This window comes from Macaca nemestrina, chromosome 10 (genome assembly GCF_043159975.1).
Source record: "Macaca nemestrina isolate mMacNem1 chromosome 10, mMacNem.hap1, whole genome shotgun sequence".
Lineage (NCBI taxonomy): Eukaryota > Metazoa > Chordata > Mammalia > Primates > Cercopithecidae > Macaca > Macaca nemestrina.
In genome coordinates, this window is record NC_092134.1 from 37,466,369 (window position 1) to 37,491,411 (window position 25,043).

The 25,043-nt window shown below is 39.5% G+C and overlaps 1 protein-coding gene, 2 long non-coding RNA genes and 1 pseudogene across 6 annotated transcripts in view; 1 reads left to right on the forward strand and 3 right to left on the reverse strand.

Annotated features, from left to right (window-relative positions):
- LOC105483672 (netrin 4) overlaps positions 1-20,453 on the forward strand; it is a 121,813-nt gene extending 101,360 nt beyond the window's left edge. For all 3 annotated transcript variants that reach the window (XM_011744644.2, XM_011744642.3, XM_011744643.3), the window contains exons 8-10: positions 8,028-8,096; positions 12,291-12,461; positions 19,037-20,453. In XM_011744644.2, the coding sequence (XP_011742946.1) occupies positions 8,028-8,096; positions 12,291-12,461; positions 19,037-19,173 (377 nt within the window). In that variant the 3' untranslated portion in view covers positions 19,174-20,453. The remainder of the gene's footprint in view (positions 1-8,027; positions 8,097-12,290; positions 12,462-19,036) is intronic.
- Positions 1-25,043, reverse strand: part of LOC105483671 (uncharacterized) — a 154,995-nt gene that overhangs the window by 29,583 nt on the left and 100,369 nt on the right. The window contains exons 2-3 of one of the 2 annotated variants that reach the window (XR_011608954.1): positions 18,429-18,479; positions 12,491-12,588 (exon numbers count right to left, since the gene is read on the reverse strand). This is a non-coding gene — a long non-coding RNA (uncharacterized lncRNA). Of the gene's footprint in view, positions 1-12,456; positions 12,589-18,428; positions 18,480-25,043 lie in introns of those variants that run through there. The other variant, XR_011608953.1, reaches the window with a different exon arrangement.
- Positions 3,515-6,047, reverse strand: LOC105483669 (phosphoglycerate mutase 1-like; annotated as a pseudogene).
- On the reverse strand, positions 21,663-24,158 carry LOC139356677 (uncharacterized). The gene is made up of 2 exons (XR_011608955.1): positions 22,976-24,158; positions 21,663-22,267 (listed from the first exon to the last, which is right to left on the reverse strand). It is a non-coding gene; the product is annotated as an uncharacterized lncRNA (long non-coding RNA).

Sequence of the window (25,043 nt, forward strand, 5' to 3'; positions counted from 1 at the left end):
ACTTGTTTACTGATTCCAGTGTGTATGGATTATCTTGGATTTTCTAATGTAGGCCATCATGTTATTGACAAATAAGGACAGTTTTGTCTTACTTATGTAGTTCTCATGCCTCATTTTTTTTGACTCCAGTACAATGTTTTCCCAAATTTGATGGAAATAGTTTGAAATTTCACCACTATAAAACTTGATATTGATTTTTGATAGGTAGCCTTTATCAAATAAATGTCATTCTCTTCTATTTCTAATTTTATTATTAATGAGTTTTGTGTTTAGTTGAATTCCTTATCTGCATCTTTTGAGAAAATCAGACAGTTTTTCTCCTGTAATCTATCAATGTGGTATTTGAAAATAATTTTTTTCTGCTATCAAACTATTCTTTTTTTTTTTAACTTCTGGGATACATGTGCAGAGTGTGCAGGTTTGTTACATAGGTATACATGTGTCATAGTGGTTTGCTGCACCTATCAACCCCTCATCTAGGTTTTAAGCCCTGCACACATTAGGTATTTGTCCTAATGCTCTCCCTCCCCTCATCCCCCACACCCCTGATAGGCCCCAGTGTGTGTTGTTCCCCTACCTGTGTCCGTGTGTTCTCATTGTTCAACTCCCACTTATGAGTGAGAACATGTGGTATTTGGTTTTCTGTTCCTGTGTTAGTTTACTGAGAATGATGGCTTCCAGCTTCATCCATGTCCCTGCAAAGGACACGAACTCATCCTTTTTTATGGCTGCATAGTATTCCATTGTGTATATGTGTCACATTTTCTTTATCCAGTCTATCTTTGATGGGCATTTGGGTTGGCTTCAAGTCTTTGCTATTGTAAATAGTGCTGCAATAAACATACACGTGCATGTGTCTTTATAGCAGAATGATTTATAATCCTTTGTATATGAACCTAGTAATGGGATTGCCAGGCCAAATGCTATTTCTGGTTCTAGATCCTTGAGGAATCACCACACTGTCTTCCACAATGGCTGAACTAATTTACACTTCTGCAAACAGTGTAAAAGCATTCCTATTACTCCACAGCCTTGCCAGCATCTGTTGTTTGTCAGAATGGCAATTATTATCAAGCATTCTTTTAGTCCTAGGATAAGTTTTATTTGCTGCGATGTATTTTTATTCATACATTGCTGAATTTGATCTGCTAGGGTTTTTGTCTTTTATTTGTTTATTTGCTTGCTTAGGATTTTCGTATTGATGTTTATAATTGATATTGGTCTATAATTTAATGTATTGCATTGTATATTTGAGTAAGTTAGGAGGTCCCCTTACCCACTATTTTTTTTTCTACTCTCTGCAATTATTTATATAAGAATAGAATCATCTGTTACTTGAATTTTTGTTAGAATTTATCTACAAAACCATCGAGACACAATGTCTATGAGTAGATGAAAGTATTACTGATTCGACATCTGTCATGGTTATTAATTTATTTTATTTGTGATCTGGTGTTGGTAATCAAAGTTTTCTAGAAAATTGCCAATTCTTTTTTTTTTTTTTTTTTTGAGATGGAGTCTCGCTCTGTCACCCAGGCTGGAGTGCAGTGGCACAATCTTGGCTAACTGCAACCTCTACCTCCCGGGTTCAAGCAATTCTCAGCCTCCCAAGTAGCTGGGACTACAGGCATGTGCCACCACGTCCAGCTAATTTTTTTGTACTTTTAGTAGAGATGGGGTTTCACAGTGTTAGCCAAGATGGTCTCGATCTCCTGACCGCGTGATCCACCCACCTCACTCTCACAAAGTGCTGGGATTACAGGCGTGAGCCACCTTGCCCAGCCACCAATTATTTTAATAAAAAAAAATTGTATTGGCATAGAGTTATACATAGTATTCACTCATAATTTATTAAACCTTTACTCAATCTGTCCTTAATCTTCTTTTTGTCCCTAAGCTTATCTGTGTCTTTTTCTTATTGTCTTATACTGATCTTAATTTGCTTTTCTCAAAGGTTAACTTTTGGTTAACTTGATCAATCTATTTAATTTTTCTTTATTTCCCTAATTCTGCTCTTATCTTTATTATTTCTTTTTTTATGTTTTCTTTAAGTTTACTTTTTTATTCCTTTTCTACCTTTGTGAGTCCAGTGATTATTAACTCGTTTACTTTTAGTCTTTCTTATTTTTAACAAGTTCTCTTAAGGTTATACATTTCCTTATAAGATCTCTTTATCTGGATCCCATTGGCCTTTATATGTAGTATCTTCATTATCATTCAAGTTCTAATGTTTTTCTAATTACCATTAAGAATTTCTCTTTAATCCATTGAGTTGTCTAGGATATTTAATTGTTCAAACATTAGAGTTTTAGAATTTTTTTTTTACCCGGGGCTGGGCACGGTGGCTTACACCTGCAATCCCAGCACTTTGGGAGGCTGAAGTGAGTGGATCACCTGAGGTCAAGAGTTGAAGACCAGCCTGGCCAACATGACAAAACCCCATCTCTACTAAAAAATACAAAAAAAATTATCTGGGTGTGGTGGCACGTGCCTGTAATCCCAACTACTTGGGAGGCTAAGGCAGGAGAATCACTTGAACCTGGAATGCAGAGGTTGCAGTAAACTGAGATCAGGCTATTGCACTCCAGCCTGGGTGACAAGGGAGACTCCATCTCAAAAACAAAAAAAAACCAAAAAACGGTATTTTTTAACTGATGATCTCTAATCTAATTTCATTGTATTATATCTATTCTTTGAAAACCAGGAGGGCAACTTGGATTCATTTCTAGGTGACTTAAGGACTAGCTACATAATTTGCAGGACTAGATGCTGGATGAAATGCAGAGCCCTTTTTAAGAATTTCATCAAATGGCCATGAATAATAGTTTGGGATTTTGTGTATGTGGTTGGTTTGTTGTTTTTTCCCAGCCTCCTTTCATTAGCAAGGAGAGCCTTACCCAATCTCTGTCTTTAAAAAGTGAGTCTGGCCGGGCACGGTGGCTCACATCTATAATCCCAGCACTTTGGGAGGCCAAGGCGGGTGGATCGTGAGGTCAGGAGATGGAGACCATCCTGGCTAACACGGTGAAACCCCGTCTCTACTAAAAATACAAAAAATTAGCTGGGCGTGGTGGCGGGCGCCTATAATCCCAGCTACTGGGAGGCTGAGGCAGGAGAATGGCGTGAACCCGGGAGGCATAGCTTGCAGTGAGCCGAGATGGCGCCACTGCACTCTAGCCTGGGCGACAGAGCCAGACTCCGTCAAAAAAAAAAAAAAAAAGTGGGTCTGACTGTGATCTCTTTTTTTGTCATATTAACTCCTTTGTATCTGAACTCCTGACCGCTGCTGCCTCATTCTGAAAGCAGATCCCAAAGACCTATTATTTCAGAATCCATCCCCTGAATGCATATTCATTTATTTCTTTTCTTTTTAAAAAATTTTTTTAATTCAAGAAGTATCAACAAACTGAAAACATTCATTTCTAGTCCACAGAGATGCATATCTAGTTTTTGATGTAGGCTATGTCTTTTTCCATCCTTTATCTAATATTGCTATATGCTTGGAGCTCAGGATGTGCTAAAGTATGAATTCACAAAGTTGTGTTGATTGAGAATGTCTGTGATAGTTTTCCCAACATTTTATTATGAAAATTTTCAGACATCCAGAAAAGTTTTAAAAGTTGCACACTTACATATCAGCCACCTAAATTCTATCCACCCATCAATCCACATTTTAGATCAGAGAGAAATCACAGTTTTAAAACCTTCTCATAGAGAACATATGGACCCCTCAAGAATCAAGAACCGAAATCTGAGAGACAAGGTTATTTGCCCATCTGTATCATGGTTTTTTCACTTAACATAATCATATGATAATTTTCCTAATGGCTTCACGTTCAATCACAACAGGAAAGAAGGTGGGAAAGATAAGGCAACATGAAGTTATCATGTTTATCTTTTCAGCATTTAAAAAGTAAAACAAGTCTTTACTATGAACTTTTTTTGCTTTAATGCTACATAGTCTGGAATTTTATGATTTTAACTTTAATAGCCACTTTTAAAAGTGTTCTTCTATTTTTCTAATCACACAATGACTTTTTATAATTCTCCAAGTTTGCGAAACCAAATCTGTAATAATCCGGTTTTTAGGACTATAGGACATTCACTAAGCCCATCATGCGTGTTATTAGAGAGTTGGCAGCATTCCAGCCAAGCACATAAAGTGCTGGCACCAGAATGACTCCAGACTCATGTCCACAGCAGCTGTTAGGTCTGTAATGACCCCAGAGAGTCTCTGAAATTCATCTGGATGAGTGCCAGATTGAGGAGGACTTTATTCAGTTTCCTGCATTGAGTATAGAACAGTGCTTCTGGGCACCTTTTTTTAACAAAAGTGTTCCAAGCACTGAAAAAAAAATCTACCTACCTATATACCTCCCATAAGTTTCCATAAAAACAGCTTTCAACCAAGAGGCAGCAGAGGGATTCTAAAACACACAGCAGGAAGCGCTCCTACTCCTCTGAGGTCAAGAGGCTTATCCCATGTTGGTGTGAGGAATGGCTTATTTTCTGATGACCACATGTGGGACTATTTCATCCACCACGAGAGACCCCAGAAGGGTTCCTGTTTTGTATTATTTACGTATACTATACTTCTTTTTTTTTAAAATAAAAGTAAATGTAACACCTAAACCAAATTCAGGATTGATCCCAACCTTCTAGAGCCATCTCCTCTGGGGTCAGGGAGGAAACAGCTGTCACATCACGATGCAGGTTACATTCATCTTCCACTGGAATGACTAGAGCCCCCAGGCAGTGGCCTGACTACAGAAGAGCAGAGGACTGGCTCTTGGGGACAGACAGGCTTTCTTGCTTCTCCTCATTGGCCATGGCTTAGCCTGGTTCCTCTCCACAAGTTCTTAGTAAACAAAGCACTCACAAAAACCCAAGTCACTACTTTTAAACTCTCTTGGACAAGGGGAGTTTTTCCACAGCTTGGACTGAGAACCCGTGCCCTAGAAGTGCTATTCTGACTAGAATGTACAAAGGGAGTGGGTGCAGGAGACAAAAATGGCTAAAATGAAAATGGGAGCCACTGGTCCCCATTTGCAGCTACAGCTCAAGATGCCTACACATGTGATCAGTGTGGTGTGTGCAGGAGGGAGGGGCAGAGGGACACGCCGGGCAAGGAAGGTGCTCCTGGGGACAGTAGTCTGCCCGCCGGCCTTCACTTCTTGGCCTTGCCCTGGGCAGCTACAGCTTCTATGGCTTTACACAGAGTCCCTTCATCCCCCAGGAACTGCATGCTCCTGACAGGCTTTGAGCTCTTGTCCAATTCATAGACGATGGGAATACCAGTCAGTAGGTTCAGCTCCATGATAGCCTCTTCAGAGAGACCCTCCAGATGCTTGGTAATGCCCCAGAGGCTGTTGCCATGGGCTGCAATCAGTGCCTGTTTCCCTTCCTTGATCTGGGGAACTATTTATTCCAAAAGGGCAGAGCTCTGGCAATAGTGTCCGTCAGACTTGCAGGAGGATAACTGATCTTCTGTGAGGTCTGCACACTTGCGATCCTTACTGATGTTGCTGTAGAAAGGATGGTCGGGCTCCAACAGAGGTGGTGGAACATCGTAGGAGCACCTCCAGATCTTCACCTGGGCCTCACCATGCTTTGCAGCAGTTTCTGCTTTACTGAGATTGATCAGATCCCCATAATGCCGCTCATTGAGGCGCCAAGTCCTCATTACAGGCGGGCCACATCTGATCAATGACATCTAGCACTATCCAGAAGGTCCGGGTCACTCCCTTCTGCACTGAGTTGAAGCAGATGTCAAATTCATAACCAGCATCTCTCAGCGCCTGCCCGCCGCACTTCACGTCCTGGTGGCCCGCTGGGCTCAGATCGGAGTCGTACCAGTCGTCTCCAAGTTCCATGCGCTCTCACCATGCTGGATCAGCACCAGTTTGCAGGCGGCCATGGCGGCGGGCTTGGGAAGCAGTGCAGGCTGGGGTTCACAGAGTCCAGAGTCACAGCCTGCCCCCAGCCGCTCCCCTGACCCGACCACTGCGCCTGCGTGCTCGACAATTTTTAATCTTTATTACAGAGACAAGGCCTTACTATATTACCTAGTCTGGTCTTAGACACCTGGGCTCAAGCAGTCCACCCATTCTGACCTCCCAAAGTGTGGGGATTACAAGCATGAGTCACCACACCTGGCTGCTCACTCTTTTATCTCTATATTCCTACCAAATTTCTACCTATGAGAATCTTAAATGAGTAAATAAATGTAAAATGCTTAAAACAGCCTGGTATACAGCAAGTGCTCCTCAGTAAGCACTAGCTGCTGTTCTGACCACTCAGTGCCTATGAAATACAGTACATGAGGGCAGGAGGGGAGAGGAAAGGGGGAAAGGTATATCTAATTGTTAAATCAGTAAGAGTGAAAATCCTATCCATGCTAGGCTCCGGAAATGTAAAGTCGATAAGATATAACTATTGTCTTGAAGGGACACAGTCTAGAGAGGAAACGAATATACAAATGAGTATGAGAATGCTATATGTCTGTGATCCCCAACCTTTTGGGCACCAGGGAGTGGTTTCGTGGAAGACAGTTTTTCCATGGATGGCAGGGGCAGGGGATGGTTTCAGGTTGAAGCTGCTCCACCTCAGACCATCAGGCATTAGATTATCATAAAGAGAGCACAGCCTGGAGCCCTCACACGCACAGTTCACAGTAGGGTGGGCACTTTTATGAGCATCTAATGCCGCTGCCGATCTAACAGGAGGCAGAGCAGGAGGTAATGTGAGTGATGGGAAGTGGCTGTAAATACAGATGAGAATCGGCTCACTCTCCAGCTGCTCACCTCCTGCTGTGCGACCCGGTTCCTAACAGGCCACAAACTAGTACCAGTCCGCGGCCAGGGGTTTGGGGTCCCCTGCTACGTATAAACTATGTACAGGCTGGATGCCAGTGGCTCCCACCTGTAATCCCAGAACTTTGGGAGGCCGAGGCAAGTGGATCACCTGAAGTCAGGAGTTTGAGACCAGCCTGACCAATATGGTAAACCTCCGTTTCTACTAAAAATATACAAATTAGCCAGGCGTGGTGGTGTGTATCTGTAGTCCTAGCTACTCAGGAGGCTGAAGCAGGAGAATTGCTTGAACCAGGGAGACAGAGGTTGCAATGAGCTGAGATCAAGCCACTGCACTCCAGCCTGGGCAAGAGAACGAGACTCCCTCTCGATAGATAAATAAATAAATATATACATACATACATATATAAAATAAACTATGCACAAAGGCATTTTGAAAGTCTTCCACACGGCCTAGCAAGTCTCTCACACGTAATAGTGGCAATATATAATTTAGACTATTGAGAGAAAATACTCAACTTATTCTTCAAAGTCCCTTTTAAATCCTTCTTGATCCAAGAAGCTTTTCCCCATCTTCCCAAACATATGTGACTCTTCCACCCAAGTAGATTGTACCTCTCCCAGACCACTTATCACTTTATCACTTTTTATACACTTGGTTTCTTCACCTTACTGAATTGCAAGCCTTAAGGCAAGAATTGTATCTTGCTTATCTGTATGGTGCTGAAGTGCGAAGCACCATGCCTTGCATACCAAAGGTGCTCAAAAATACTTTTAAAATGGATAACAACAAAAAAATTGGACAATATTACCTTCAAGGGACTGCCCAGTTTATTTAATTTCACTTTTGTTGTAGTGAACATTAACTGCAGAAAGACAACTGTTTTCCATTCAGTTGTTCCTTTCTATTAGCATGGAATATTAATACTAGACTGTATTTATCACAACATCAATTACAAGCATTGAAATATAGCATTGTTTCTACCTTCTGTATTTCTCTTGGGTGAATACTTTATTGGAAGATAACTAATTTAATTTAGAAAGAGACTCTACTTCTTTTGAATGACTTTCGGGGTTCCTTGGTACTTACAGATTATGTTGTACACATCACTCAAGGCTTAAGGGATGTGTTATCTAGATGCACTTACTGATCTCTTGTTTTTTCTTTCTTTGTTTTTCTAATAACTAACACCATTTTTTGTTTACTTTCTGTAGGTAAATGCGAATGTAAGGAACAGATATTAGGAAACGCCAAGGCATTCTGCGGAATGAAATATTCATATGGTGAGTCTGAAATCCCTGAATGCTTCTGAGAACCTATTCACACTAAGTTCAGAGAATATTTTAGAAAATGGGAGGCCTGACTGATGACATTGTGTATAAATGAAAGCACAAAGCATTAGTCTTACATAATAACACTAAACACAGTGTTCTGGTCTTGGGCTAGATTTTCCTGATGTAGATGGTGATGGATGTCCCAGGGAGGACAGGATGCTTGTAGAGCAAAGGTAGGGTTACTACACCATAAGAAAAAGAGGCAGAGAGCAGAAAGAAGAAATCATGATATGAAATCCTTTCTCGTGGGTCCTTCTTGCCTTATTCATCTAAAAGGGATGTTTCTAGCCACTTCAATGACTCTTGTGTTCATTTGTCACGCAGTAATACTGAGTAGAAATCAGTTTAAGGTAGCATTTCACTATGGTTGAGAGCACAGGCTTTGGACTCAGGCCTATGTGAGTTTCATTTCTGGCTTATTGCGTAGGAGACTTAACCTCTCCAAACTTGTTTCCTCATCTGTAAAATAGGGATCTTGCCACCTTCCTCGTGGAATAAGATGTTTGAAAAGCATGCAGCACATTACCTAGCACATATTCAATGCTCGGTAAATGGCAGGGGGAGGGAGATGATGTCTATTTGTGAGGCATTGAGACTAGCTGTCCACCTGGGTCTCTTCCCCACCCTCTCTGTATACTCTGGACATCCCTGTCTTTCAAATAACAGGAAAATACATCCTGTACAAAAAGGGAAATGGCACTGCCTAAGTAAAGACTGTTACTATATTCAAATGGCTTTATATTTACTATTAAATATATTAAGATAGCATATCTTGCTAACACATTCTTGCCTAGTGTCTGAGACTTTTTTTTAACACAGAATCTTGCTTTGTTGCCCAGCCTGGAGTGCAGTGGCACAATCTAGACTCACTGCAACCTCCACCTTCTGGGTTCAAGCGATTCTCATACCTCAACCACCCAAATAGCTGGGATTACAGGCATGTGCCACCACGCCCAGCTAATTTTTTTAAAATTTTTCTTTTTCTTTTTTTTTTTTTTTTGAGACGGAGTCTCACTGAGTCACCCAGGCTGGAGTGCAATGATGCAATCTTGCCTCATTGCAACCTCCACCTCCTGGGTTCAAGCAATTCTCCTGCCTCAGCCTCCCAAGTAGCTGGGACTACAGGCATGTGCCACCATGCCCAGCTAATTTTTGTATTTTTAGTAGAGACAAGGTTTCACCATGTCAGTCAGGCTGGTCTCGAACTCCTGGCCTCGTGATCTGCCCACCTTGGCCTCCCAAAGTGCTGGGATTACAGGCGTGAGCCACTGCACCTGGCCTAATTTTTGTATTTTTAGCAGAGATGGGGTTTCACCATGTTGGCCAGGCTGATTTTGGACTCCTGACCTCAAATGATCTTCCTGCCTTGGACTCCCAAAGTGCTGGAATGACAGGTGTGAGCCACCACACCCAGCCTGAGATGTTTTATTGATCTATAATATATATGGCCTGAAATATACACTACAATGAGGAGAAAATTTTAAGTCATGATTTATGAAACCAAGTATTTAGGTTCTCGATAACATTGTCTCTAATCTCATACAAGATTTTAAAAAGTAAATAACTGGTAAAAACCTCATGAATCTTATCTAAAATTACATGCACACTTCCCTCTCTACTTTCCAACTTGGCTAAATAATAGAAGAAAACTTTTGAAATGTACAGCACTCAATAAAGGAAAGGCAGTTTAGAGGGAATGGCATTGCTTATTAAGAGCAAATATGATAATTTAGTTCAAAGTCAGTTCATTCAGTGAAAATATCAACTGGCTCTCCTTATCACATCAACTTTGTAGCTCTCTGAATTTACAAATAACCAATCTTTTAATACAACTGCATTAATTTTCTACTTAAGAATTTGAACGTTCTTAACAATGTAATGAAACATCTTGGTCTTATTAAGTGCAATACTGCTACAGTCTTGGAAAAAATTGGTTTCCTCCTCCCCATTCCCTGGCTTAATAGAAAAAACAAAAACAAAAAAACACTTGACTTACTTGCTTACTCCTTTAGCAAATATCTATTGAGCAACAGAAGTGACAGACAAGGTCCCTACTGTCTTTGAGCTTGCAAGTCTAGTGGAATAATAATAGTGAACATTTACTGAATATTAGCCACACGCTGGGCACTATACTCCCTGTCCTTCATGTATTTATCTCATCGGGGTTCTAGTCCAAACTCTACCTCTAGCCAACCAGTTATGCGAACTTGAACAGTTCATTTTATTTATTTGTTTTGTTTATTTGTTTGTTTTACTTATTTATTTATTTTTGAGAGATGAAGTTTTGCTCTGTCACCCAGACTGGAGTGCAATGGCGTGATCTGGACTCACTGCAACCTCTGCCTTCCAGTTTCAAGCATTTCTCCTGGCTCAGCTTCCCAAGTAGCTGGGACTACAAGCATGCACCACCATGCCCAGCTAAATGTTTTGTATTTTTTAGTAGAGACGGGATTTCATTGTATGTTGGCCAGGCTGGTCTCAAACTCCTGACCTCAGTTGATCCACCCACCTCAGCCTCCCAAAGTGCTAGGATTACAGGCATGAGCCACTGCACCTGGCCCTAATTTCTTAAAACTTGCTTCCTCATATATAAAATATATGAGCTTTTAAGACCCCTTAGAAGTCTAAAATGTAATGACTCCATAAACATAGCTGTCTGACAGCTGTATTCTCAGAGTATGAGACCAGCCAAGATAGGGTGCTCTCATTTCACACACTCTTCCATGGAGATGTGGATAAGCCGATAAGAACTTCCCTGTGAAAAAAAAATATATATATATGAAAATTAGCCAGGCGTGGTGGCCTGTAATCCCACTACTCAGGAAGCTGAGGCAGGAAGAATTGCTTGAACCTCGGAGTTGGAGGTTGCACTGAGCCGAGATAGCGCCATTGTACTCCAGCCTGGATGACAGAGCAAGACTCCATCTCAAAAAAAAAAAGAACTTCCCTATGTTTCCTAGTGTTCCTGAGTAGCTCAGTGATCTTTAGCTTTACTTTCTTTCCAACTCCAACTTATTCCATTACTTAATCCCCAGCCACATCAATTTCATCAATGGGAGGGCATAATAGAATCATGAGTCATACAGAATACTGGAGCTCCACCGTCATGCATGGGTGTCCAGCCCTTTGAATGTGAGGACTTTTTGGCTTATCTGGAGTGGCAGATATCACAAAAATTATGCACAGACATTTTTTTTTAGTTCATCAGCTATCATTAGTGTTAGTGTACTTTATGTGTGGTCCAGTGTGGTCCAGGGAAGTCAAGAGGTTGGACACCCATGAAGGGATAGCTTCCCTAACTCCAGTCAGCTTGCATTTTATGCCAGGAGAAGAATATTAAGTAGTGAATCATATCATTTAATCTCTTTAGAATATGCAAAATATATTCTAGCAGTAGCATTTTGCTCTCTATCATAACATTAAACACAATCAGCCACAAAAGAATAATATAGTCAGAACCTAAATAAAAGCCAGGATAAGTCTACTTCCTATGTTTCTTCTCTCTGTTTAGATGTGGTAGCTGAATGTGTTTAAGATTATAATTGCAATAGGCAAATGGTTGATATTCTCTTAGGATAATGATATTGCAGGGAGTCACATTTGAAATTGCCTAACAAATAAGAATATAGTTAATATAGAGAAATGAGATAAAGCCAGTGCAAAACTGAATGAGCCTATGGCTTTTTTAAATTTAGTGTTTTTATTTTATTTTATTTCAATAGTTTTGGGGGAACAGGTGGTTTTTGGTTACATGGATAAGTTCTTTAGCGGTGATTTCTGAGATTTTAGTACACCCATCACCCAAGCAGTGTACACTATACCCAATATGTAGTCTTTTATCCCTCACCTCCTCTCATCCTTCCCCAAGTCCCCATACTAAGTGTTATATCATTCTTAGGACTTAGCTCCCACTTATAAGTGAGAACATAATGAGGTTTGGTTTTCCATTCCTGAGTTACTTTCCTTAGAATAATGGCCTCTAACTCCATCCAAGTTAATGCCTAATGATTTTTAAAGCAAATTTTCACATCTTCATTATCAATTCACCTTTCCATTATATTCTGAAATGCATACTTATGTGTTGTTCAAACTTCAAATGATAATATGAAATTCTATGTGTTTTGACTTCTGTGTTGTTAACAGTGCTAAAAATAAAGATTTTATCAGCTCATGATAAAGGTACTCATGTTGAGGTCAATGTGAAGATTAAAAAGGTCTTAAAATCTACCAAACTGAAGATTTTCCGAGGAAAGCGAACATTATATCCAGAATCATGGACGGACAGAGGATGCACTTGTCCAATCCTCAATCCTGGTGAGTATTAGACTTTCCTATCTTAGTACCTGCCTTGTCTCTGCTGATTTGCTGCTTGTCTTACATCCTCTGAAGCACAGCATAAATAAACTCAGCAGGAACATCTCTCCTTTTCACCATCTGACTCCTGCGGAAAATCCAAATGTAATTCTTTGAACTAACATCGAGAAATTATTTCTCTTCCATGTGCTCTATAAAAGTTTAATATTTTAAAATCCAGAAATATAATACTCTCTATCCTAAAAGAGGAGACTCAGATTGGTTCCAGGTGCCAGTTGCATAGAAAGCACTTTCATGAATTTATCTGCCACTTACTCTTTATCTGAAAGCCAGGTCCTATTACAGTAGAACCTGTTCCCAAAGGAAGTTCAAATGCAAAATTCCATCTGTGGAAATAATATTGAATTCATTTTGACTATTGCTTGAAAAGCATCTGTTTCTCCTGGAGAGAAAACAGCTCTCAAGTTCTCATCATCTTGTTTTTCATGAAATGATATTTCTGGTTTCAAATTAGAAACAGCAGAAATAAACAAAACAAAAACTGTAGGATTTTAGAGCAACTTGAAATGGAGAGAAATTTGATTTGCACCTTTAAATGTTATAGCAGAAGTGAAGACAAATAAATAAGCACCAGGGTTCTTGCCCCAAGCACATGAATTATCCTGGGTCATAAGCTGCTTCTTTCTCTGTCTCCCTCATCAAATTTGAGGATGGGGTTTAGGCTTTTGGTCATAGTATCTTCAATACCTACCATTAGTACCCAGACAATGGTAACATAATACTTAGCAGGTTCTAATAAAACAAATCATAATTCAAAAAATGCTCTGCATCTCCCTGCTTGTGTGATTGTCATCTGTGTCTTAGTCACACTGATGAAACAGGTACATTATTTATGTTCTTGGTCTAATTCCTTCCCCATATAAACCTGTTGTTAACATTAATAAGAAGTCTTTTGCACCCAGCCTGGCCAACATAGTGAAACCTCGTCTCTACTAAAAATACAAAAATTAGCCTGGTGTGGTGGCACACACCTAGTCCCAGCTACCCAGGAGCTGAGGCAGGAGAATCCCTTGAGACCAAGAGGCAGAGGTTGCAGTGAGCTGAGCTCATGCCACTGCAGTCCAGCCTGGGCGACAGAGCAAGACTCTGTCTCAAAAAAGAAAAAAAAAAAGTCTTTTGCAGTCTTTGATTAATAAATTCGAGAGAAACAGACAGATAACTGAGAGAGAAAGAGAGAGAGAGCATAAACTGACAATAAAATATCCCCTCAGTCTAAACAAACTCAATATTGATACAGAACTTTTGATTTTGGCCAAGTGTTGACCAATCTCTCACATCTTTTTCTACCCTTTAAATAATGTATTTAAATCAATTTAGATTTTAATAAGGAAAAGATGAAAAATAACATTTTAAATTACATAAATAAACAAACAACAGACTGGGCATGGTGGTTCATGCCTGTAATCTCAGTTTTAGGAGCCCAAGGTGGGAGGATAGCTTGAGCCCAGGAGTTCAAGACCACTCTGGGCAACATAGTGAGACCCAGTATCTACAATTTTTTTTTTTTAATTAGCTGGGTGTGGTAGCACATCCCTGTAGTCCCAACTACTTGGAAAGCTGAGGTGGGAGGATCACTTGAGCCCAGGAGGTCAAGGCTGCAGTGAGCCATGATTGAGCCACTGCACTCCAGCCTGGGCAAACAGAGCAAGACCCTATCTCAAAAGAAATTAAAAATACATAAATAAATAAAATTCCAAAGAACAAATTGAACTAATAAGAATCTTGGGCTTTGAATACAGGAAACTAAAAATAATTCATGTAAGTTCTATTTCCCAATGATTTGTGCTTAGAGGCATCTCTTATAAGAGCTTTCCTACTGTCTTGGCAAAAGAAAAAAAAAAAAAGTCTGCCCAGTTTAGTGAGACATTAAAAACAAAAGCTTTGACCATCTGAGCCACCCTCCAGGAAGTGAACCATACTTCCTAATCAGGTTTCTGCCAAGCCAAGTCAAAGAATCAACTGAGTTCATCACAATTGAAAACATAAGCGCAATTATTCAAAGAATTCTTGAAAACATGTTTACTTGCTTTGAAGAAAAGACTGGAACTTGCCAAAGCAAAACCAGACACTCTTTCATTTTACTTTGTTTTTCCATTTTTACAAGTTCAATAGCTAAGGCCAAAGAAAGCTGATAAGAAAACTGAAACCTTACACGCCAACCTGCTTCCTTGGCTACTTTGGAAAAGAAAGTATCCAAAGTATTTGGGTATCCCTGCATATTCATTCATTCTTAATTCATGCATGCATGTACTCTTTCATCAGTCATATATTTTAGAATACCAAGACCAGCACTAAAGTATTATATTTTCTTTTTCTATGGATACAAAATAAACTTCATGTTCTCAAACGTGTAGCAAAGAAGATGTCAAAACCCCAGAGATAGGAAAATAAAATATAAATGCTAATAAGAGGTGTAAAAGAACATTGTTTTGCATGTTTACTTTTGGTGTGATGCTGCTTCATAATTTATGGTTTTATTCAGTATTGTTTTTATCAATTTAACTTATATTTATACTTTAATGGTAAATTCCTGTTTATTCTATTTGTAGTTTCAAAGTAAATTCATATAAAAATACCAGACTTAACCCTGAGATTTCTTTCTTTCTTTTTTTCTTTTTTTAAAGACAGGGTTCTCTGCTCTGTTGCCCAGGCTAAAGTGGTGGTACTATCACTGCTCACTGCAGCCTCGACCTCCCAGGCTCAAGCAATCCTCCTGCCTCAGCCTCCCGAGTAGCTAGGACTACAGACGTGCCACCACACCCAGCTAATTTTTGTTTGTTTGTGTTTTTGTAGATAGGGTCTTCCTATGGTGCCCAGGCTGGTCTCAAACTCCTGGCCTCAAGCAGTCCTCCCACCTCAGCCTCCCAAAGCACTGGGATTACAGGCGAGAGCCACTGCATCCAGCCCTAACCTTGAAGTTTCTTAAAAATTGATTACTGTATTTTTAAATGAGGACTTTATTATTTTAGACATTATGCAAACAATTTTAAGGCTACTATATTTTTAACTAGTCAGTTAATTAAACACTGAGGTTCTTTTTCATGCAGAAGCTAAGGTTGCCTTTTATCATTTAAATGCTTTTTCATTCATTTTACATTGTACTCTCCAGTGTTTGAAACCTCTGTCATTATTTTCCTTTTTCTCTTTTTCTGAAAACACCAAAATAGCTTTTTTTAAAGTTTAGGATTAGTTTCTTTTTATAATCTTTTAGTGGGGTGCAGTGGCTCACATCTGTAATCCCAGCACTTTAGGAGGCTAAGGTGGGCGGATCGCTTGAGCCTAGGAGTTCGAGGCCAGCCTGGGCAACATGGTGAAAGTCCATCTCTACAGAAAATACAAAAATTAGCCAGGTATGGTGACATGAGCCTGTTGTCCTAGCTACTCAGAAGGCTGAGGTGGGAGGATTACCTGAGCCTAGGGAGATCGAGGCTACAGAGTTGAGATGGTGCACTGCATGTCAGCCTGGGTGACAGAGTGAGACTCTGTCAGAAAAAAAAAAAAAAGAAGAAGAAGGGAAGGAAAGAAGAGGGGAGGGGAGGGGAGGGGAGGGGAGATGTTTAGGGGAAAATTTTAAAGTTCACATTTCTATCCCCCAGAGATCATCTCTGTTAATAGCTTAGGAAATCCTTTTTAATTTCCCTCTGTGTATATGTATTATATTTTTAACCAAAATGATATCATAGCATATGCTCCATTCTGTAACCTGCATTATTCTGTTAATAAGCTTTACCTTCAATTTTAGTTTATTTTAATATTATCTAATACTCAGGTCATATTTCTATTTCCCAACTGATCCCAAAATGTCCTCTAGAGCTGATTTGTCCTTTCCAGTATTCAATCCAGGATCACACATCTAGTTTTTCAGTCCCTCAAGTCTCTTTTATTCTGGCACAGTTCCTTTTTTATGACTTGTTGAGGAAACCAGGTCAGATGCCCTGTTCCTTATCTGAACATCAACATTTGTGTGGTTGGTTCATTTATGGTAGTGCTTAGCTTGTTCTCTATCTCTTCTATCTCCTATAATCTCTAAAGAAAGGCTTGATTGATTCAAGACTAACATTTTGGCTAGAATCCATTATAGATATCATCGTGTACTTCATGTTGAATCATGTTGAATGCACCTGGTACCTGGATAACCTCCCATCAGTGTCTCTAAGCTTGACCTTTGGACTACAACGAAGGGAGCCTGATCTCTCCATTGCCAAAGTTTTGTTTTACCTTGAGAGATAGAAAAGAATGAGTGTGACATTACGTAGCATTCTACGAGCATCCAGCTTTCCATTCACCATTCATTTAATGACTTTATCGCCAATTGATAATCCTTTCCTCAATCAATAACTTCATTAGAGTCTGAGAAATGATGTTTTTCTAACTCTTTCGAATTCTCTTCTCTTATTAGCTGGCATTCTTCTGTAAGAGGGCTTTCTCTCCCAAGCTGGGCTACTAGGTTACCATGAAATACAGTTCTTATTGTAAAGACAGGATAAATGCTACATTCTTTCCCTTTAGTTTCTAATTTTCAAAGTAAGAAATGGTTTTAACAGCTGCCTCTAAAGAGGACAAATTAATTTTTCTCTGACTTTCTCATTTTTGGTGTCATTTTGGAATTATGGATTTCTATGGATTTAATGTGTTTTCATATACACAATTATTGTGTTTCTTGGTGCTCAACTTATCACAGCTTTGACACATTATAACTCCATCCTGCTAACTGTTGTGTCCTTTTAAAAAGACACACATTCATCTTTGAAAGCTTTCTTGTTTTTTACACAATAAGATGTCCCATGCTCAACTTCCTGCCCTGAACCTGGAATAAGCCATTTTCCAAGAAGCCTGTATGGTTGTTATAGGTGTTCATACTACTTGGATGACATTTTTTCCTCAGTCATTTCAGTGAAAAATGAGCAATGAAATCAATTTAAATTGTGAAATTAAATTGATATTTTTCAGTTGAATTTTAGCATCTAGCTTTCATGTAATTTAGTTTTTTAAAGTATGTCTCTATTTTATATTGGAAATTTTTTATTTTATAAACCTAATTATTTTATCTATCCTATAATTTTTAAAAGCTTTTCCTAAATACCAAAATCTACATTATTACAAACATTAACTAAGGGCAATTATTGTAGTTCTTTTTACTAATCTATAGGTAATGAGACTGTCCTTTCATTTCTTGGATATATTAGCTAAAATTTGTTATCTAAAGCTTGAAAGGAATTTTGAATACAAGGTCATCACAAGATCTAGGCAAGTTTTATCATTTATTTAGTTAGTTTTTTTTTTTTTTAATGTATGACAAACAAACATCCTATTCCAAAAACACATAGGCTTTGTTTGTATAGGGAATATGTGTTATTTTCTATAATTCACAGGTTCTTTCCTATATGTTTTCCTAAATGCTTGTTTCACTTTTATAAAAATCCTCCTTAGGCTGGGCATGGTGGCCTATAATCCCAGCACTTTGGGAGGCTGAGGCAGGCGGATCACCTGAGGTCAGGAGTTCAAGAGCAGCCTGGCCAACATGGTAAAACCCTGTCTCTACTAAAAATATAAAAGCCAGGTGTGGGGGTGCACACCTGCAGTCCCAGCTACTTGGGAGGCCGAGGCACAAGAATTGCTTACACCCAGGAGGCAGAGGTCGCAGTGAGCCAAGACGGCACCACTGCACTCCAGCCTGGGCAACAGAGCGAGACTCTATCCAAAAATAAAACAAAACAAAACAAATAAACAAAAAAGCCTGAATATACACTACCATACACAGTGAGTCTCCAAGATGTACTGATCTAGGGCAGTATGGTAAGTGTCCTTAGAACCCTCAGCTCTTTGCCACAGAGCGTGGTATAGTACAAAGAAAAGGTTCTAGAATCAGCATGATCTGAGTTTGAGTACAGGTGCTGCTATACTTACAAAAAGATATTGAACGAGTTTCTTAGCCTTGATGAGCCTCAGTTTCCTCATCTGCAAAACAAGAAGGAAAAAATATCTACCTCACAGGGTTATTTTCAAAGCTAAATGAGATCATACATGTAAAACATACACGTAAAGCATACATGTGCTAAGCATAGTAAATGCTTACTGAATGGCAACTATTAATGTTTCTTACTCCTTATTCCAACCCTGAATATATGAAACTGCTGGAGTTAGCCAGGCGTGGTGGCTCACACCTGTAATCCCAGCACTTTGGGAGGCCGAGGTGGGCAGATGGCTTGAGTCCAGGAGCTCAAGACCAGCCTGGGCAACATGATGAAACCCCATCTCGACAAAAAATTTGAAAAAATTAGCTGGGAGTGGTGGCGCACACCTGTAGTCCCAACTACTTGGGAGACTGAGGAGGGAGGATTACCTATGCCCAGGATATCAAGGCTGCAGTGAGCCAGGATTATGTCACTACACTCCAGCCCATGACAGAGCAAGACCTTGCCTCAAAATAAATACAAAAGAAAACCTGCTGGAGTCACATCTCTCCCTTCAATAAAGCGTGATACTCTATAGCCCCTAATTTTGTTCTCTTTTAGGTTTGGAATACCTTGTAGCAGGACATGAGGATGTAAGAACAGGCAAACTAATTGTGAATATGAAAAGCTTTGTCCAGCACTGGAAACCTTCTCTTGGAAGAAAAGTCATGGATATTTTAAAAAGAAAGTGCAAGTAGCATTAAGATGGATAGCACGTGATGGCACTTCTCTATGTACAAAACACAAATTTTAGAGCACGAAGACCTCAGACAGGAAACTGGAATTTTTTAAAGTGCCAAAACGTATAGAAATGTTTGAATGCATGGGTCTCATCTTAACTTATCTCTTCTGGACCCATGTTTAAATGTAGTTTTATTTCATGAAGAGAAATGAAAACCCCTACACTGATATCTGTTTTCTATGGGACTGATTCTGAAAATCTTAACTATTAAGGATATTTTAATAGCAGCATGACATTTAGCAGTAATCCATTAAGGGCAGTACCTCTAACAAGGACGCCTTCCAGCTTCAGCTACATTACTTACATTTGATGCTAAAGTAATGAATGAGGTTTTAAGGAATTCCCAACCCTACTATCAGAAAAGGTGTTTCTTTAAAAAGAGCCTTCTCTTGTGTGTTATGCATGAACTTTGGTCTGTAGGTGTTAAATGGAGCCTCTCCACGTGTATATAGTATTTCCTTGTATAAAGCACTTTACTACGTACCACTTGTGTTGTGAACGTTTGGAGACTGCTGTTGGAAGAAAGAAAAGAGTGTGTGAGAAAGCCTACTGAAGCAAAAGCGCTGCCACTACAGGTGGACAAAAGTGACCATATAAAAGAAGTTGTGCTATTTAACTCTGAATACTTGGAGAAACTAGGTGAAGATGCAACCAGAAAGGAGAATATGTATGCATGAAGTCTCAGCTTCGAGCTGGAAGCTAGATTCCAAGATGACAGCCATGATGAAACTTTTTAAAAAACTAAACCAGAAGAGACTTTAAAATAAGAGAAAGAAATCATAAATGTAGACATATGCTTGGCTAAAGTGGAAATGGACTTTAAATTTTAAAAAGCTCATTTGCAATGCACTTGTATACACTTCAAAAATTATTGTAGACTCAGAATTTGTTCTATTTTTGTGCTTAGTATTTAAACCTGAACATTGAAACAGTTTTCCTCCTTGTCTTTCTTAACAGTAAGTCATTATATTTACCTGTTTTTTAACACAATGTATGTGATAGTCAACAAATCACAGTTTTTCATTATTATTCATCTTCTATACCCATGCATAACCACTATACATAGTTTCTTTTGTACTTGAATATACAAAACATGAACACAGTGCCATATGAATAATTTCACATACAGAACCATTTTTTCCCTGAAGTCCTGTGGACTTGCAAAAATATATATATATTGCTTTGTTAATTTGTTTTTATATTTCATATATGTAATAAAGGAATATGATATCTTGATTTTTGTCTCATTTCTTGATTAACTCTTTCAGTGATGCTAAAGATTATCTTCTCATAATGAGGGAACTTAAATCTAATTCACTAATTTAAGAACATGAAAGAAGGCCTGACTTCTACTCTGTTACTCTGGGGTTTTGGAATGGAGTGGAAGCTAACTCAGGTGGATTTATTTTCTGTAGCCTTTAGACACAAACTTTTTTCATCAGATAATTGTGATTTTTATATTACATTAATTTTAACTAATTTTAAAAGTAATAAATGTTCATTGTTGAAAACACAGAAAAAGGATAACGGGAAAAATTATTTATACTCCAGCCATCCTGGGATAAGAGCCATTAGCACTCTGGTGTCTATAATGTAGACTGTTTTCTGTGCATACATATATATGTTTTATATAATTGGAATTATACTAAACACAGTCTTAAGAAATCTGCTTTTTCACCTGGAGCATGTCTCTTAGCTTCTTACCTATCCTATCTTATCCTGGTTGGTGGACCACTATCTAGTATGGTTATAATTTAGAAGCAACTTATAAAACATGTTGGTAAGTATAGCATACCAAGAAAAATATTTTAAATACATCAGATACAGAATTTTCCATTTCACTTTATTCAAAATAACAAATACCCACTTTAAAAAGAGTAGAAATTTTTTTAAAAGAGTAAAAAAAAGTCCATAAAACATTAAGTTAAAAAAATTGCAGAACATACATAATTAGCCCCACCCCAAAAACACATTTATAGTATATATAGTGTTTTTAAAGTTCTGAAAGAGGGCCAGGCACGGTGGCTCACACTTGCAATCATAGCACTTTTAGAGGCTGAGATGGGAGGATTCGTAAGGCCAGGACTTTGGGACCAGCCTGGGCAATGAATGAGACCTCTGTCTCTTAAAAAAAAGAAAAAGCCAGGCATGATGGTGCACACCTGTAGTTTCAGCTACTCAGGAGGGTGAGGCAGGAGGATGTCTTGAGCATAGGAGTTCAAGCTTACAGTGAATTCAAGGTTACAGCGAGCTATGATGATGCCACTGTATTCCAGCCTGGGTGACTGAATAAGACCCTGTCTCAAATACACAAATAAAAGTTCTGAAAGAGAGACAGATTGTAGCAGTATTGGTCCCTGTCTGGCAAAGAAGGAAGGAGATTTTTCCTTTCTTATTTTACATGCATTCATATTGCTTGACTTTCTTTCACTAATCATGTACTACTTTTGTAATTTTTTTTTTTTTTTTTTTTTTTTTTTTTGAGATGGAGTCTCACTCCACCCAGGCTGGAGTGCAGTGGCGTGATCTCGGCTCACTGCAACTTTCGCCTCCCGGGTTCAAGCAATTTTCCTGCCTCAGCCTCCCTAGTATCTAGGATTACAGGCACCCGCCACCACGCCTGACTAATTTTTGTATTTTTAGTAGAGACAGAGTTTCACCATGTTGGCCAGGTTGGTCTCAAACTCCTGACCTCAGGAGATCCACCTGCCCCGGCCTCCCAAAATGCTGGGATTACAGGCATGAGCTACTGCACTTGGCCTGTAATTTATTTTATAAAACAAAATTTAACCAACCAATTGTTTTTAAAGTATGTTCAAGTAAACTCAGAACTGAAAGTTTAGCTTTGTCTAGTTCACCAAATTGTTGGGTCCCAGTGTCTTCCCAGTCCTCTATGACTAGAATCTGCTTCCTTCATGGCTCTTTCAAGTACCTTTTCCAGCAACATTCAAAAAGATAGGTTACTATTAGAATCGTTTCTTAAGGTCTTGTTTCTCAAATCACTTGCAGCCTTCCAGTGCAGTTTGAAATTTCCTATGAGCATCATTTGGCTTCCAAAGTTGAAAAAAAAGGAAAAGGAAAAGAAAGAAACCTTATGTTCCCCATTTTGTAAATGTAAAGAAGAAGGTGGACCTGGCCCCCTCATGACCCCATTCCCATTCCCACCATCCTGTCATCCCAACATGCCATCATCCTAACATGCCATCATCCCAACATGCCATCATCCCATCATCCCATCATCCCAACATCCCATCATCCCAACATCCCATCATCCCATCATCTCATCATCCCAACATCCCATCATCCCAACATCACATCATCCCAACATGCCATCATGCCAACATGCCATCATCCCAACATCCCATCATTCCATCATCCCAACATCCCATCATCCCATCATCCCAACATGCCATCATGCCAACATGCCATCACCCCAACATCCCAACATCCCATCATCCCAACATCCCAACATCCCATCATCCCATCATCCCATCATCCCAGCATCCCAGCATCCCATCATCCCATCATCCCATTATCCCATTATCCCAACATCCCATCCTGCCATCCTGCTACATGCACTTTCTCCTCCTTAGCCTCTTTCAAAATAACCACCTAGGTACTAAGACTTCCATCTATGACTTCAGTGGAACCTGAACACTTCCTTCGAGAGCTACTGGGAAAGTCTCTGCCCCTGGACCTTTACTCTGTGTGCCACTGGGCTTTATTAGGCAGTACTGAGTTTCATAATTGCCACATACCTATCCATGTGATTTGCCTGAGGTCAACACAGTCTTGCCCTCTTCTTACATCATTTTCCCTGTAGAGGAATGTTACTAATATTTACTATTTGATGCAATGGAAATTCTCAATAATAGGATAATCTTTTAATAGTGTCCTCTAAATGAGGTCAAATCTATGGGGATATGACCATGAGCCAAATAGCAGTGTCCATCTGGCTATGTTAAACAGAGAGCAAGGCCTATTATGGGTAAACATAGTTCTTGGGGACACTTTGGGTTCTTGCAAAACAAATCCTTTTCTAAACGATCAGAGACTTACCAATTCTAAAGGGTGGGAAAAAGAACGTTGAAAATGTCTCGTGCTGGCCGTCCCTCTGCCACTCCCCTGGAATGCCTGAGAACAAGAGTGAGCACTGCCTTGCCCGCTGAGTTTTGTGAGAGGTCCCAGAACTGAATTGCTTTTGTGCTCATTGTTTCAATGATAAGCAGTCCCTGAACCCAACTTTATCAAAGGGCCAAACTCACATCTTAGTTCCCACAGTTTGGAAGGGAAATATTTATGAATAACCTCAATTTTGCAAGAGAGATTGGTGTGATAAAAATGGAATAGAAGCAAAAGGGTGCACCTCAAATGACTGACAGTTTCTTTTTTTAAGTCTCTCAGAAAATGATTTGGCTGAAAATATTTTTTGAAAAATGATTCCCAAGTCCCTGTGTTCCTACACTTTCACCAAAGAAATGTAAACACGTCTCTACTTTTTGAGGATTACTGATTGTGTTTGAAATATGCATTTTTTAACGACAAATTCCCAGATTTATTATTTGTCAGTTTATGTATGTGAATAACTAAAAAAGCAGAATGTTAGTCACGAGAAAGAAAGAAATATGCCCCGGGGTAACAGATATTTCCAGAATCTGAGATGTATGTTCCATTAAGAGAGGATTTTGGCCAGGTGCAGTGGCTCACACCTGTAATGCCAGTACTTGTTGAGGCCAAGGTGGGCGAATCACTTGAGCCCAAGAGTTTGAGACCAGCCTCGGCAACGTAGGAGGACCTCATCTCTACAAAAAACACAAAAAATTAGCTGGGCATGGTGGTGCGCACCTGCAATCCCAGCTACCCGGGAGGCTGAGGTGGGAGGATTGCTTGAGTCTGGGAGATCAAGGCTGTGATTGTAACACTACATTCCAGCCTAGGCTACAGCATGAGACCCTGTCTCAAAAAAAAAAAAAAAAAAAAAAGAGAGAAGAGTGTTTTGGTAAATGCCGAATACATTTCTAGTTTCTTAGTATGTTACAGGTAGGGGACCATGTTCCAAAGTGTGATCATTAGTAATGAATTTATTATTAAATCCAAGATTTACTAGGAATGATTTAATCATAGTGTGCCCATGTGACCAAGAGGGAACAGCAGCCAGACAAGGAACCCTGCTTCCCAGAAAGAAAAACAACCACTGTTAGCAGATTTTCACAGTATCAGTTAAATATTCTGTCCAGAAACTCCCTGGATGCCTCCTCAGCTAGGATACTACCAACGATTTCAAACTTGGTGAATAAAAAATAATCCCAGCACTTTGGAAGGCCAAGGTGGGAGGACTGCTTGAGCTCAGGAGTTCGAGACCAGCCTCGGCAACATAGTGAGACCATTTCTCTCCAAAAAAATAAAACAATTAGCAGGGCATGGCGGTGTGTGCCTATAGTCAGTCCTAGCTATTCAGGAAGCTGAGGTGAGGATCACTCGAGCTCAGGAGGTCGAGGCTTCAGTGAGCCATGATCTTGCCACTATACTCCAGCCCGGGCAACAGAGCAAGACACTGTCTCAAAAAAAAAAAAAAAAAAAGAAAAAAAAAAGAAAAGAAAAAAAAAGACAATATCAATGATAGCAAGCAGTAATTAAGAGTTTACTACATGCAAGGCACTTTTCTTAGTGCTTTACAGGAGTTATCCCCATTTTATGCTCCTAACCACCCCTGAAGTGTGTGCATGCTATTATATTCCCATTTCTTAGATGAAGAAACAAAGGCGCAGAGAGACTGATTAAAGGGTTCAAGGACAGTCAGATAATAATTGTGAAGTCTGAATTTGA